The 14,951-nt window shown below is 40.8% G+C and overlaps 1 protein-coding gene across 1 annotated transcript in view; it reads left to right on the top strand.

Annotated features, from left to right (window-relative positions):
- DSCAM (DS cell adhesion molecule) overlaps positions 1-14,118 on the top strand; it is a 697,767-nt gene extending 683,649 nt beyond the window's left edge. Inside the window, exon 33 of the mRNA XM_075912112.2 lies at positions 13,189-14,118. Coding sequence (XP_075768227.1) covers positions 13,189-13,529 — 341 coding nt within the window. The 3' untranslated portion in view covers positions 13,530-14,118. The remainder of the gene's footprint in view (positions 1-13,188) is intronic.
- The last annotated feature ends 833 nt before the right edge of the window (positions 14,119-14,951 follow it).

Raw genomic sequence — 14,951 nt, 5'->3', positions numbered from 1 at the left:
AGATAGTTACATTTAATATGTGCATATTTTATTTTGTTCAAACTTTGGTGTCAGCAGATAGAAAGTTCTTAGTTTAGGTAAGAAAATCTAAGATTTCTGGCCCAGTTGATAAATTAGCAAGAATTAAACAATGCACCGGGTCAGCACCACTCAAATTATTTCCACTGGTGGGCATTACAGTGACTGTGCTTTGAGCATCACTTCAGGGAGTTATATATCAGTAACAGTCTTTGGTTCCAAGTTTTTGCTGCTTCTAAATCATCCTAATATTATTAATAGAATTGAAACTCAGCCTAGCTTTGAGCTTCTCTTCGTAGGATTTCTAAGGCCACATCTTTACTGACATAAATCACATACTCCTGGTCTACACTAGGGGATAAGTTCTAATTAAGATATGTAATTTCAGCTATGTTAATTGCGTAGCTTACGTCGAAGTATCTTAACTCAAATTTTGGAGTCGCTCACACTGTGGGAAGTCGAAGGGAGCTCACTCTCCCTTCTACTTCCATTACTGATCATAGAAGCAGGACTACCGGCATCAACAGCAGCACCCTCTCAGTTTGAATTAGTGTGTTGTCACTAGACCCACTAATTCAAACCCTGGAAGATCGAGTGTGGCTGCTTTGATCTTATCTGTAGTGTTGATGTGTCTATAGTGTAGATGCAGCCTACACTGAAGTCATTGGTTGTTCTGTTGGTATAGGAATGCTACCTCCCCAAGCAACAGTAGTTAGGTTAATGAAAACATTCTTCCAACAGCCTTGCAGAATCTATACTCAGGGTTAGGGCAGCATAACTGTATTGCTCTGTGATGTGGATTTTGAACACCCTTGAGCAATGTGGCTATGTCAACCTATGTTTTGTGTATAGACAAAGTTTAGGTTAGTTTTAACTATGGATTTCAACAGCAGGACCTGAGCTAAATAGAATATAAATAGTGAAATAAATAGAATAACTCTTATTGACCTCATTGGACTTACAATCAAGTTGTATTTGCCAGCTTAATATCCTATGCTATCCCAGGAATGTATTGTGAGATGTACCAGGTTCTAGAATGTGGAGATTCTGTGAGATGGCGCATATTGAAAGAACTTTCATGCAGTGCATCCAGTGAGCTGCAAGCCAGTGTAAAACACTGGTGTTACTAACCGCCTGTAACTGAATGACTTCGGTGTGGTTTTCTCTGCCTGCTGTCATGGATAGGAAAGCAGCAGTGTTGTCTTCAAGTCTTCATTGTCAAGTCCAAGTCGAGTCTCAAGTCACTACAGTTCAAGTCTCAAGTCCCTAAAGTCACTTTCGAGTCAAGTCCCAAGTCGAGTCTCAAGCCTTAATTTTAAAAATGTCAAGTCACTTTTGTACAAGCCATCAATATCGGCATTTTCGGACAATTTCTTCACCAAGTCGATTTAACAAAATTAGCAAGTCTCAAGTCGAGTCTCAAGTCACTAACAATGAACCTGAGTCGAGTCTCAAGTCAAGTCACCTAGGCGACTTAAGCCGGACTCGAGTTCAAGTCATGAGACTTGAATCAACACCTCTGGAAAGCAGTGTTTCTAAGTGCCCTTATAGAACATGAAGCATCTTAGCTGATGAGCCAAAGATGTTGATTTACCCAGAAAGGTCCTTTTAACAAGTTTTTACAACCTTTCTGTTGCATTAATATTGAACTAGAAAAGCATCAGATATGCAACTGTGCTGGTTTTGTCAAAAATTGGACTCCCACCCACCAACTGTGCGGCCCAAAGAATACCATGCATCCATTAATTTCTTATTCATTCTTCATTCCAGCACCAGCAGTACTATAGCAGCACTTAAAGATGTGTCAGTTTTGCTGAGACATATAACTAAAATTACTTCAAAGATTCTGCAGGGTTCCCTGGTACTTCCTACTGTAGCAAATACCTTGTACACTGAAGATTATACAAGGACTACTGGCAATCTTGTACAATTGCCAAGATTGTCTAAATACAAATATTTGATTACGTCTGGGGCAACTGACAAGTTTTTAAAGTCTAGCTCTGTATGTCAGTCCTGCTTCTCACAATAGTAAGAAATTTATTTCATTTACTATTTTATTAGAGGCTTCAAACTAGAGAGAGGCATGTCTATGCTTCCTTATAGTCAGTTAATAAGTGTAATGTTTAAGTATGGTTCACTGATTTAAAATGGTGTTTGGTCTCGGTTCAGTTATAATAGCAGTGGTTTTACTTTAAGATGCTCATTGATTAACAACCTATTTTAGGAATTAAAAGGCTTAAGCTCAAGTAACTGAGTAAATTACATTCTTTTAAAATGTTCCATATTAGATGGAATTTTCATTTTTGATCACTGAAGAACAAGTTCTCAGTGAATGTAAATCAGTTTAGTCCCCGTGAAATCAATATAGCTGTACTAGTTTACACAAACAGAAATTCTGGCCACAAAACTCTAGGTATTACTCATCCTCCCAGTAGATATTTGGATTATAAACAGCAAGTAGCTGAATGATGACGAATGGAATCAACAGCAGGTGGGTTCATTTCATTGTGTGAAACTTAACTTCTAAATCATTAAAAATACTAGGAGGACAAATATATTTATGAACATGCAAACATCGGCAGTTTGCAGGAAGCAGTTAAGTATATAGGTCCTACAGAGATTTAATTTTAAAAGTCCCTCTTCAAACTACAAAGTAGAACCATGAAGGGGGCTAATGTAGTTGTAATATTGCAGTCTGGATATAGTAAATATTACAGAGAAATTCTGCGTACTATATCCCCAAATGAATCTCTCACCAGCAGAGTGTATGTAAAGTGGAGATTTTACTTCCTGTGCATTATGAGCATAGATCCGTGTTTTCATCTTGGGTTCAGATTTTGGTTTTGTTTTTTAGTACCATCCTTGAATTGTTTAAACACTTGTCTCCATCTCTGTGAGACACACTAAATATGTAATGGACTGGGCTCAAATGTCACGGTGGTTATCCATATGACAAAGAGAAATTTAAGAGTACCAAGCTGCAAGGTAGCAAACTACTAAAATACATCCAAAGCTGAATACCTGTAGTGCATCTCCTTCAAATGTTTTAACTCATTTCAATCTGCCAAAAGTATGAGGTTTTCACAGGCGTTTGAGCTCCATTTGCAGGCATTCAAAGGAAGCTGGGACATAATGAGTTATTTCACAGAAAGGTTTCTAGGCAATGAGAGAATGAGCTACACTTTCACTTCCCTTTTTAGGCCTTCGACATGACTAGTCAATAATAGAGCCCCTCCTTCTTTGTGGAACACTTTCCAACTTAGGCTAGGCAATAATTGTATGAGATCCCTATATAGGGAATGTATTAGTGGGTCTATGATATACTAGCTCATTGCAGGAGGAATACCAGCTAATTCGAGTTAGGGCTTTAAATCGGACTCCCGTTTCACTGCCGCGTGTAGACGCGGGCAGTTACTCCAGGCTAGTGAATTTCTAAAATGGCGACCGGCTGGGAACATGCAAATCAAGCGTGGGATATTTAAATCCCGGGCTTGATTTGCAACTTCGGTATGCTTCATTTGCCTCCCTACTTTGAAGTAGGGGGCAAGTGTAGACATACCCTAATAGAGGAGGCAGGGGATACTCAGGCAATAGTTTTTATAACTACACACTCTACTTCTTCATGCAGTTGAGCTTAACTCTTTGCTGAAGCACAGGCCAGTATTTTGTCTTTTCAGGACTTTTCAAAACCAATACACCAAGCTAAACCTCAGGCTGTTGCAGGTAAAACCTTAGTAAGTAGGCCCCAATCAATTTCAAACAGAGCATACCATACACAAATATTTAATGGGCACAAAACATGTTATAAATAGTATCGAACGTTGTAAATGGTATTGGGAAAAGCTATTGCACAGTGAATTTACTGGCATTCCGTACACAGACTTTTGCCCCTTTGTTTCTGTTACAAAGATTCAAATCTAAGGTTTCAACATAATACTTTCTACTTTAGCACACACACTAAGACACATTTCCTTCTGATCTTTTCTCAGATTTCTCAGTCTTAATAGTGTGACCATAGTATATAGAGTGTGTCACCTTTACTCTTCAGAGCTGGAGGAGATTGGCAGCACCTAAGTCCTTTCGGTGCCTTGTCTGCAAACAGCTGGATTTTCACAGCTAGTGACTCTGCAGCCTTTGGGGTTAATAGCTCATTGTTGCTGGTGAAACAGAAGTCTGTTTCCAAACTGATACAGAGAGCTTGGGACCCAGCCCTCATAACAGCTACATTTTTTGGTCCTGTGATGATCAGGCCCTGAATCTACAGGGTTGTTTTTAATACCTCTATTTACAACCTTCTTTTCCTCCACACACACTCTCTGATTGGCTCCACTCTGAGGGCTAGTAGGGTATACTTTGCCAGGTAGGTAATGGAAATTTCCTATACAGTCTCAGAATAGTTACTGAGCATGTCAGGTAACTACCACAATCTGTTCTGGAAGTTTCTGGGTCTTTCTAATAGGCTTTCTAAGAGGCTGTCTGCACAGACCATCCAGTTAAGATTGGTCTCCTCCCCACTGCTTCTCTTACCCTTCCCTGGAGAAACAAAGTCAAATGCTATGATATAAAGCATTCACGTTACACTTCCTCTTGGCTTAGGCTAACCCCAGCGATTCAGCAACCGGAGTGAGCTCTGAGGCTGCTACCAATCATGTGTCCTGGAAAGGGTTCCTATTAAAATTGAAAGATTGTTTCAGCCACCCTGCATGTTTTGTTAAAGGGCCTAGAAGTTACCTCATGTGCTATGATATGCCCCAAAGAGCGGAGCTTTTCATAGCCCATTGCTACCTGAGAGCTGGTTGGGAGCTAGTTGAGGAGTCTGTTCAGCTGAGTGGGCACTAATTTTCTTGGGAACATTTCAGTTCCCTTTCAGTGTGTCTTCAGCAGACAGCTGGGTTCATTCCCTGTTTGAACACAGCATTTTGCTTCATTTCCAAGCAGATGAAATTAAATCATCTAGAGGGACTTCCACACTGGAGCAAACTTTTATAAAGTGAACATTTTAAAAATATGTGACTAATATTTTTCTGTTCTTTTTACTATTTTTGAAGGATTAAATGGACCTGTGGGTCAATCCACACAGCTGCTAGGTGGTGTCATTCCCCACACAGGTAGACAGCTTGGCATTCACTGTGCTCCAGCTAGCACACTCAGGGTGTGTCTAGACTACACGTCTCTGCCGACAGAGAGATGTAGATTAAGCACATCGAAATTGCTAATGAAGCAGGGATTTAAATATCCCGCGCTTCATTAGCATAAAAGTGGCCAACGCTTTTTTCAGCACGGAGCTTTGTCGGAGAAAAGCGGCAGTCTAGAGGCTGATCTTTCAAAAAATAAAGCCTTTTCCGAAAGATCCTGTAAACCTCATTTCACAAAGGATAAGGCATCTTTCGGAAAAGGCTTTATTTTTCAAAAGATCAGCCTCTAAACTGCCGCTTTTCTCCTACAAAGCTCCGTGCTGAAAAAAAAAGCTGTGGCCATTTTTATGCTAATGAAGCATGGGATATTTAAATCCCTGCTTCATTAGCAATTTCAATGTGCCTAATCTACATCTCTCTGTTGGCAGAGAGATGTAGTCTAGACACACCCTCAGAATAACAATGTGGCAACAGTGACACACATGGCGGTGTCTCAAGCCAGATCCCCAGTTATGTACCCCATGGGTCAGGAAGGCTTGTACTTGGGCAGCCTTCTTTTTCTATGCCACTTCTTTTTTTAAAGGCTCAAGCCAGGCTATCATGTATACTGTATATGTCTGTACAGGATGTTGCACTTCCCAGCTCCAGTGTGGACAAATAACTTTAGCTCTTGAAAGGATAGAGCTTTTTTCCCCCCGTATGGCTGGCCAGTTACTCTGCCAGTGAAAAAGAAGGGGAGGGAATGGAGCAATTTCCCTCTGCCCCATTAATTCTCTGGGGTCTACAAAGCAAGATATCTGCTCTCTGTCAGACTCAAACCCAAGGTCTGGGTCAGCCAAATAAAGAGGCACAAGGCAGATTCATCTTACTGTCATAGTCAGTTGAATAAAACATGAGCACTATCTAACCCTAAGGGTATGACTACACTACCCCGCTAGTTCGAACTAGCAGGGTAATGTATGCATACCGCACTTGCTAATGAAGCCCGGGATTTGAATTTCCCGGGCTTCATTAGCATAAGCGGGGAGCCGCCATTTTTAAATCCCCGCTGCTTCGAACCCCGTGCAGCGCGGCTACACGCGGCTCGAACTAGGTAGTTCGGACTAGGTTCCTATTCCGAACTACCGTTACTCCTCATGAAACGAGGTGTACCGGTAGTTCGGAATAGGCACCCTAGTCCGAACTACCTAGTTCGAGCCCCGTGTAGCCGCGCTGCACGGGGTTCGAAGCAGCGGGGATTTAAAAATGGCGGCTCCCCGCTTATGCTAATGAAGCCCGGGAAATTCAAATCCCGGGCTTCATTAGCAAGTGCGGTATGCATACATTACCCTCCTAGTTCAAACTAGGAGGGTAGTGTAGACATACCCTAAGAGATTAGTGTTTGAATAGAGCCCTTTTCTTTTTTATATTTCCAGTTATTTCTTATGATTATTATAACTCCATAGCCTGTTCTTATAGAAATTATTGTGATGCAACATAGACAACTCTATTGGTTCAAGGTAGCATACAATGGACAATGTGGGCACTAGATCTTATTTTAAATACTGACAATTGTAAGAAATATTACAGCTAGACTGAGACAACAACCCTAGTTAAGAATCTCCCGAATCCCAGATTTCAGCCACTTGTAACTTTTTAAAATGTCTGTCTTTTGAACTGATGTTTCCTAGGTCTGCAGTCAGCCAGGCTGAATGGTTTGGGGTTTTTTTTTTTTCAAATGTTTAAGTGAAAATTGTTTTGTGTTTGAGAATAAAACCCCTTTTCCAATATTCACAATCTTGCCCCCTTTTTTGAACCCATTTCACATCTCAAAATGTGTTGAGATTTGTCAGGAACATGCCTGCCACTGAGGAGAAATACTTTGGGGGTAAAAAGGTGAAGATTGGTTTTGATTTGGCACAGTCATGATGCATTAGAAAAACCATACAGATATTGCATACCAAACTGGAAAGAGTACCTTTTTACTGCCCACAACACCCCCATAAAAAGTGGAGGAATTTTCTGAAGTTTGAAGGATAGTTAGGCTAGGTCTTCACAGGTAAAAGATGTGGGCTTGGTTTAGATTTGAGTTAATTGGTGGTTCGGTTTTGATTAGATCAAAATAACTGTCTCACTGTAAAATCTTAGTGGAGGAAAAGCACAAAGAGTTTTTACTTCATTGTAACTAGTCAAGGTGAGCCTGGTGTCCCTCAGCCTGGATCTGACCACTTTTAGCTACATGAAAATAACAATTACCCTTCCCTGCTAGGATTTGACATTGTTAGCTATTAAAAATGCAAAGACTGCAAAAATGCACTTTTTCTGTAATGCAATCACAGCCTTAGTAAACATCCCTTTTCTGGGAAAAATATATTGTAAATGATAAATGCATGTAGGGAAGTGACTTACAGTATTTTGGTTATTTTAATTTGCTAGAGAAGATTTCTTCTTAATATGTTCTATGGTAACTATTTCAACTGTTTTAGAGCTTTTGCCACACAGAATGAAGGATTAAGTTGATGCCCAATTATATGGGTTGATTCATATTTGAATGGATGGTTCTTATTGATGTACATCGTCCATTTTTCCAAAGACAGCATATCTCTTATTTCTAAGCCCATCAGAAGGCTATAGATTCTGAATGGCTTTTGTACTAATTAAGTTTAAATGCATAAATTATTAAACATACTCATTTGTGGTGCTTACGCAGTTGAAAGGTTTGCTTTCATCGCTAATAAGGCATACGCCACATTGAAAAGAGGTAATTAGAGCATCAAAGGCAATGAACCGTCTTAAAGCTTCCTAATGCTTTGCCTGAAAAATGTAACATTCAACTGAATTGTCCTTTGGCAGAAAAATAACAAACTGGAAAACAAATATGCCAATGAGTCTGGAAATATGAGAAAAGAAGTCTTGCCATGTTATTTCTGTAGCCAAGGTTCTTTCCTCCTTTTTAATCTCCTTAAAATACCCTAACTCTTAATGTAGGAAGCTAAGTGGACCCCTGTGGTCCTATTTCAAAGAATGTTTTTAGTCAGAAATATTAGTTCTAACAAATCAAAGACTTTTTTTCATCCCGTGATATGGCTCCAGTTCTAGCAAGGGAGGTAGAGGGCAAGTTAGAATCTTGAAAGTTTTCTTTTTCAACACTTTTAATCATCTGTTTATCTTGGAAGTTGTAGAGAATGAAGCTTCTTTCAGTTACAAAAAACTATTGCTTCATTACAATATGAAAATGTGCACATCAGAATAATTAGTGCTCAAGGTAAATCAAGATAAGATGACACTGTGTTAGTGGATTTTGGAGAACAAGTTACACTCCTTCGTTTGTGATATATTAATACAATCCTGTTAAAATTGTGCACCCCTTCATGTTGTGTGCGCCTTCATATGCAAATTACTTTAAAATTACTGAATATTGTTTGTAAAGATTAAAGACTGTCTTAGCAGAAGTGGATTCAGAGAAATGTTTTCTCTTTCAGATAGTCTGGAAAGATCTCAAAGTGTACACATTTTGTTTTCTATCTAGTGTCTTGAAAGTAAAACTTCAGCCATCTGAAGTTAAACACATTTCTTTTTTACAATCCATGTTTAATCCACTAGTCTCAGGAAGTCTCAGTGATTGAAATGCATATTTAATAGGAGAGTTAGGGCCTGCCAGTAATCCAAGATCTGGATTTTTCTCTGAGTTTTTGCTGTTACATAAAGTATATTAGGGAACATACAGTGCAAGCTACAATAGGTATAGACGACCAGTTGGTATGGCATTTTTAAGACGCAATCCATTCTCTGCTACTCTTAATGAAGTGGTACAGCTGTATCATCTCACATTAAGGATAGCAGGAGTTAAGCGTGCTGAAATCATTGCTATGATGTGAGTGATCTCCAGGGGAAAAGCTATTGCGGCTGAAAATGCTGTAGGTGATTCAATAAATACAGCGGGTGACGCTTGGTCCCTGAATCCTATGGAACCAATGTTTCAACATGGTGTCAGTGGGCGTGGTGCTATTTGGTGTCTCATAGGTCTTGATGGCTAATAACCTCAAAAATAATTACAAGTATTGATTTGTGAACCCATGGACCTTTATGGGTAATTATATACCATAATTCTTCTCTCCCCTCCCATTTCAATTGCATGCACTGTTGTTCACTTCCTACCCCAGCCACTGTGAAATGCTGCACTTCACCCTTGTGGAAGCTGCAGTCCTACAGTAGTCAAAGTGACTCGTGTACATGTAAACAGCTTTGGGATGAGGTATCATGAAATGGAAACTAGTAATTATTAGGCCCTTGACAATTTGCCTTTCATTTTCTAAGTGGTAACCATATGATTATGGGCACACAGTTTTTCCTGGTTTTGTGCAAATGATGTTGCAGTATGTCAGCTGAATGCTGAGACAGGCACTACATCCTTCTATGTGGGGGTTAAATACAGTGTACCATACAGCTGTATTGGAAATGTAACTAGAATAAAACATATGGTGCCAGACACTGCCTGCAGGAGATCCACAGGAATAAACTGTGATTCTTTCCAAAAATAACTCCTCAGTAATTTTTCTGTCTGTGGCTTTAAATCATGAATAGATTCAAAGCTATTTATCTTTTAGGCCACAATAACATTGCCTTCATTTTTAAAGCAACGTTAAAAATCTGCTTTATTGTAAAGTATTGAGTTACTTTCATTCCGATTAGTCAATAATGCCACTCACCCCCCATCCCTAACCCACTGGTGGGGGAAATTGGCGGGACTGGCAATGTAAGGAGCACAGTCGTAGTCGCAGAGGAGCAACTTCCCAAGAGTCAATGGGTACTCCCCCCATGAGCATCTCTAGCACCCATTGGCCAGGTAGGGAAGAGGAGTGCTCATTGGCCAGCATTCCCTACCTCTGAGACGTTAGTCCAACTTATTTAGTTCTGCTCCAGCTGCCCACCCAACTCGCCCAAACTAGAAATGGGAACCCAGCCTAAGAGATGCTGCAGTTTTAGCCAATTACCTGTTTAAGGTGTTATGAAAGATTTTTCCTCCTAGGGGCCATTTGGCAGAGGACCAGTGAGATGTTTGTCTTCCTTGCAGCCCCTTCAAGCCACAATGAGTTAAGTAGGAACATGTGAAGTATCTAAATGCTGTACTTGGGTGAAGTTGTTTATTTATATCAACTTGTGGCTGGTTACCAGTGTGGGTAAGAGAATAAAATGAACCATTGCCAGAGGTTAAAGAGCTGCAGTTTTGATGATGGATCTAGGTCTTGTGGGCTGACGTCCTCACCCTGCGGTCCCCTTGGTTCCTTTCGTGGGGGAGAAGGCTCTAGCACTCAGAGAAGTGCTAGTTGTAATGGGATGCTAGAAGCAAATGTTGTTGCATTGTAATAGAAAACTATAAGCTTCCGAGACATCTCGTTCCCTTTTAGGGTATGTCTACACAGCGGTTAGATAGCTGCAGCTGGCCCGTGCCAGCTGATTCAGGCTCGTGGAGCTAGGACTAAGGAACTGTATAACTCTGGTGTAGACATCAGGTTTCAGGCTGAAGCCCAATCTCTGAGACCCTGAAGTGCAGTGTAGAGCTCCCCAGTTATGTGGCTGTGGATGGGAATGGATGCCCAAAAGAGATGAATTGTCATTACTGTGTTGTACCAAGAACCCAGATCTGAAGGTATTTATCACCATCATCCATGTATCCATCTTCAACATCAAATCTTCTTGGAAGAAGGCATGCTTTATATTTTGCTTTTTTTCCCACTGTACTCCTTGAATTTTTGTGAGTCATTTTATGAAAGAATGAAACAATATTAGATTAAATTAACTGAATTTGTATAGCAGGACTAGCAGATGGGAAGATACATGCATATGAACAATGATAGTCTACCTTCTGCTTCCTTACATGGTGCATGGTAACCACAGAGCAGTTCCAAAGAAGCTATTCTAACTCAACCAATGGAGTGAGCTCCATCACTCTGTATGAAACCCCTTGCCTACAGAAATGATGGGAGGATGAATACAACAAGACCTCTAGCCCCATCCATGTAGCATTATTGGCTACAAATTTAAATGTTCAGAAGTCAGGAGAGCAAAAAAGTTACAGTTCACATTTGGGGTCACCCAAGGAAATTGACAGGTAGCAAGTATAAAACAAACAAAAATAAGTTTTTCTTCATACAGAGCACAGTCAACCTGTGGAACTCCTTGCCAGAGGATGCTGTGAAAAGCAGGACTTTAACAGGGATCAAAAAATAACTAGATACATTCATGGAGGTTAGGTCCATCAATACTTATTAGCCAGGATGGGTAGGCATGGTGTCCCTAGCCTCAGTTTGTCAGAGGCTGGAAATGAATGATAGGAGAGGGATGACATGATGATTACCTGTTCTGTTAATTCCTTCTGGGGCATCTGGCATTGGCCACTGTTGGAAGACCGAATACGGGGCTAGATGGACTTTTGGTCTGATGCAGTCTAGCCATTCTTATGTTCTTATGACAGTATTAATATATCTTGTGTTATATTTATTTCATATTCCTGTGTTGCTCTTTTAATGTGTACACTAATTAGTGAATATATGTGTTGTAAAACATCAACCATGAGGAAAGGAAGAAGGATGCTTTAGTGTGTAGGCCATCAACCTTGGTAACCTGGAGACCCAGATTCAATACCTTGTTCTACCATAGATTTTTGCCTCAGTGCCTCAGTTTCCTATCTCTAAAATAAAGATGACAGAGCTTCTCTATCACTCAGATGGCATTGTGATCGGAGCTGGTGACCAGGGCCAATTAACTCTTCTGGTGGCTCAGGGCTACTAGATTTTGTGGTCCTGAAATTAGGGGATCAGGCTGCTCTTTTAGGCAGGAGAATGGGTGCAGAGTAGGAGAGGGTGAGGGCTCCAGCTGAGGGTGCTGACTCTGGGGTGGGGCTGGAGATGAGGTGTTTGGAGTGCAGGGGGTTCCAGACCGCAGTCAAGGGATTTGGAGTGTGGGAAGGGGCTCAGGCCAGGAGGTTGGGGTGGTGGTGCAGGGTCTGGGCAGCAATTTGGGTGCAGGAGGGGGCTAAGGGTGGGGGCTGGGCTGTGGGGTCTGGAAGGGGTTGATGGCTGGGGCAGGGAATTGGAGTGTGGGCTCTGGGAGGAGGGAGAGTGTAAAAGGGGGCTTAGAGCTGGGGCAGGGTGTTGGAGTGCAGGGTCTGGGTGGGAGTTAAAGTGCGGTAGGGGACTCAGGTGCTTACCTGGGGCAGCTCCATTTGGTGGTGGTAGGGAACAGGTGGCTCCACGTAGCCCTCTGCTCACTTTCAGGCATGGCCCCCTGCAGTTCCTATTAGCTAGGAATCAAGGCGAATGGGAGCTGCAGGGGACAGGGCAGCTCAGGAACAGAGTTTCCCAATGCAATGCTTGTCGCGGCGACGCCATTCCAGCCAAGGTGAGTCACCTCTCCCACCACCGCCAGAAAGGGCTGGCCCAGAACACAGGGTTTTTAGGGACTGCAGCCCAGGGCCCTGGGATAAAGGAGCCTCCCATAGCCCAGAGCTCTCATCTGAAGCCCCTAAAGACCTTTTCTTAATCCAGCCCTGCCAGTTACAGCTGTTTTAAGAGGGCACGTTGATATTACTACAATGTCCCTACCTTTTTATATTTTAACTTTGTTTAAATTTGTAGCCTCACTGTTATTTCATCCAATTTTTGTATAATGTATTATGTTTGTGTTCAGTGGAGCTTTTAGTTAAAATTCAGGAGGGGGGAAAAGAGTCACTGAAGAACTGAAAACCAAATCAATATTTTTCAAAGTTCAATGGCCAAAGCCTTCCAACTTTTGGCCACCAAATGCCAAATTGTTTTGGGTCTTTAATAGTAAATGATGGGAAAAAGTCCTTCAATTTATTTTTCTTAGAAAATAAAATACATTTTGACCAGCTTCATTGCCTTTATGTCACCAATGTTATCACTAGATTAGGAAAGTCTGGTAGTTTTGAAATCAGATTAAATGGTTGCCTACCTGCTTGAGTTCATATTAGCCAAATAGACAGTTTTACTGTATTGCATAACTAAGAGGTTTCTTTTCCTATTTTTCTTCACAGGTGACCTCATGCATTTGCCACCGTATCTTAGAATGGACTTTTTGTTAAACCGAGGTGTTTCAGGCACTAGCAGAGACCTGAGTTTGGGACAAGCCTGCTTGGAACCTCAGAAAAGCCGAACCTTGAAGCGTCCCACAGTTCTGGAGCCGATACCTATGGAGACATCCTCCACGAGAGAAGTACAGTCATGGCAACCTGGTGCCATGGCAACATTACCTCAGCGAGAAGGAGCTGAGTTAGGACAGGCAGCTAAAATGAGCAGCTCCCAAGAATCCCTGCTGGACTCCCGGGGCCACTTGAAAGGAAACAATCCCTACGCAAAATCTTACACCCTGGTATAACAAAAAGAGCATGGCTGGACAGTGGCTGTAAATACTTACAATTTAAAAAAAATCAATCAAAGCTACCTTTTTTATTGAATTCCAATATTTATAATTAAAGAAGATTGCCAAAATATTTGAAAAAAATGCAAGCTACAGACAGTGCAAAGACTCTCCTGCTTTTTTTCTGTCTGAGTGTGAGCTTCATCTGACTGGACATCTAAATTTTTGGGTAAAAGAAGTCCAGTTTTCTGATCTCCACAAGCTTTTTGTGTTTTTACTGATTTTCTACAAAGTGCATGGGAACTAAATAAAACATTTTAACGGGAAGTTCCATCACACAAGATTAAAAAGAAGGAAAACAAATCACCCTATTTGTGAATTTAACAGGGACATTGATCTGGGAAATCAAAAAGTCTTTTGTCATGTTTGCACACTTTTTTTTAATTAGAAAATGGGTCCTCGGTCGATCTTTTTGTTTTGTTGATAATTAGGATGAGTGCTATCAGTGGAAGGGGAGGGAATCAATTTGCTTTTGGTTTTTCTTTTCTTTTTTTAATAATTTAATGAGACACTCTTTGCATTTTGTCTATGCGAAATAAAAGGGTCTTCTGCCTTTATTTGTGATCTTTGCTTGCATTGCTTTCTGTTGTACTGGGGTTTCTTTATGTCCAGTAACTATTTCAACACTTCACCCAGTATACTTTACACAGGCAAAACCTTCACTGACGTTGCTGTTTGGGTATTTTTTTTGAAAGAGGTGTTCTAGTTGAAAGAGGAATGAATTCAGGGACGTTCTATGGCCTGTGTTATGCAGGAAGTCACAACTGTCCTTTCTGGCCTTAGAATCTTTTATCTGATATGGACTTTGGCCTATGTAAGGAGAGCAGGGATATGCCTTTAAAATATATTGGGGTTTGCTCAGACATAGATCCTCTTGCTTATGAGGCAAAAGGCCAAACTGTTGCAAAGGTGTGAGGTGGTTGGACCAAAAGCAGCACTGAAATTCTCTGTGTTTATTTTGAACCTGATCCAAAACCCATTGAAGTATATGGGAATCTTTGTGTTGATTTCTATAGATTTTCAATTAGGCCCTTTATTAGCATTTTGAAAATGTAACAAGATGTTCTTTTGCTAACTGGAGGCAAATCTTTAGTCCTTTTATGTAAGCATCATTTCCATTGGCTTCATTGTGCATGTTACCTGTCAGGAGAGAATAGTGAAGCTTCTCCCTATGACAGGATAAGGTGGGTCTATCCAATTTTCCAGAAAAATCTTTATACTTCCTAAGCAATTGTAAGAAATGTGCTTTCTATCCACCCGTCTTTTCCTTAAGAAGACAGACTGCTTTTTACCAAGGAGCTCCCCACTCACTGATCTTTATTACATCTTTTGCTTACATGAAAATATTGTTTATTTTGCAGAAAATAGGAAGTATTAAAC

Source organism: Pelodiscus sinensis, chromosome 1 (assembly GCF_052426305.1).
Source record: "Pelodiscus sinensis isolate ZL-2025 chromosome 1, ASM5242630v1, whole genome shotgun sequence".
Lineage (NCBI taxonomy): Eukaryota > Metazoa > Chordata > Testudines > Trionychidae > Pelodiscus > Pelodiscus sinensis.
This window is presented reverse-complemented; position numbering and strand designations above follow the sequence as displayed.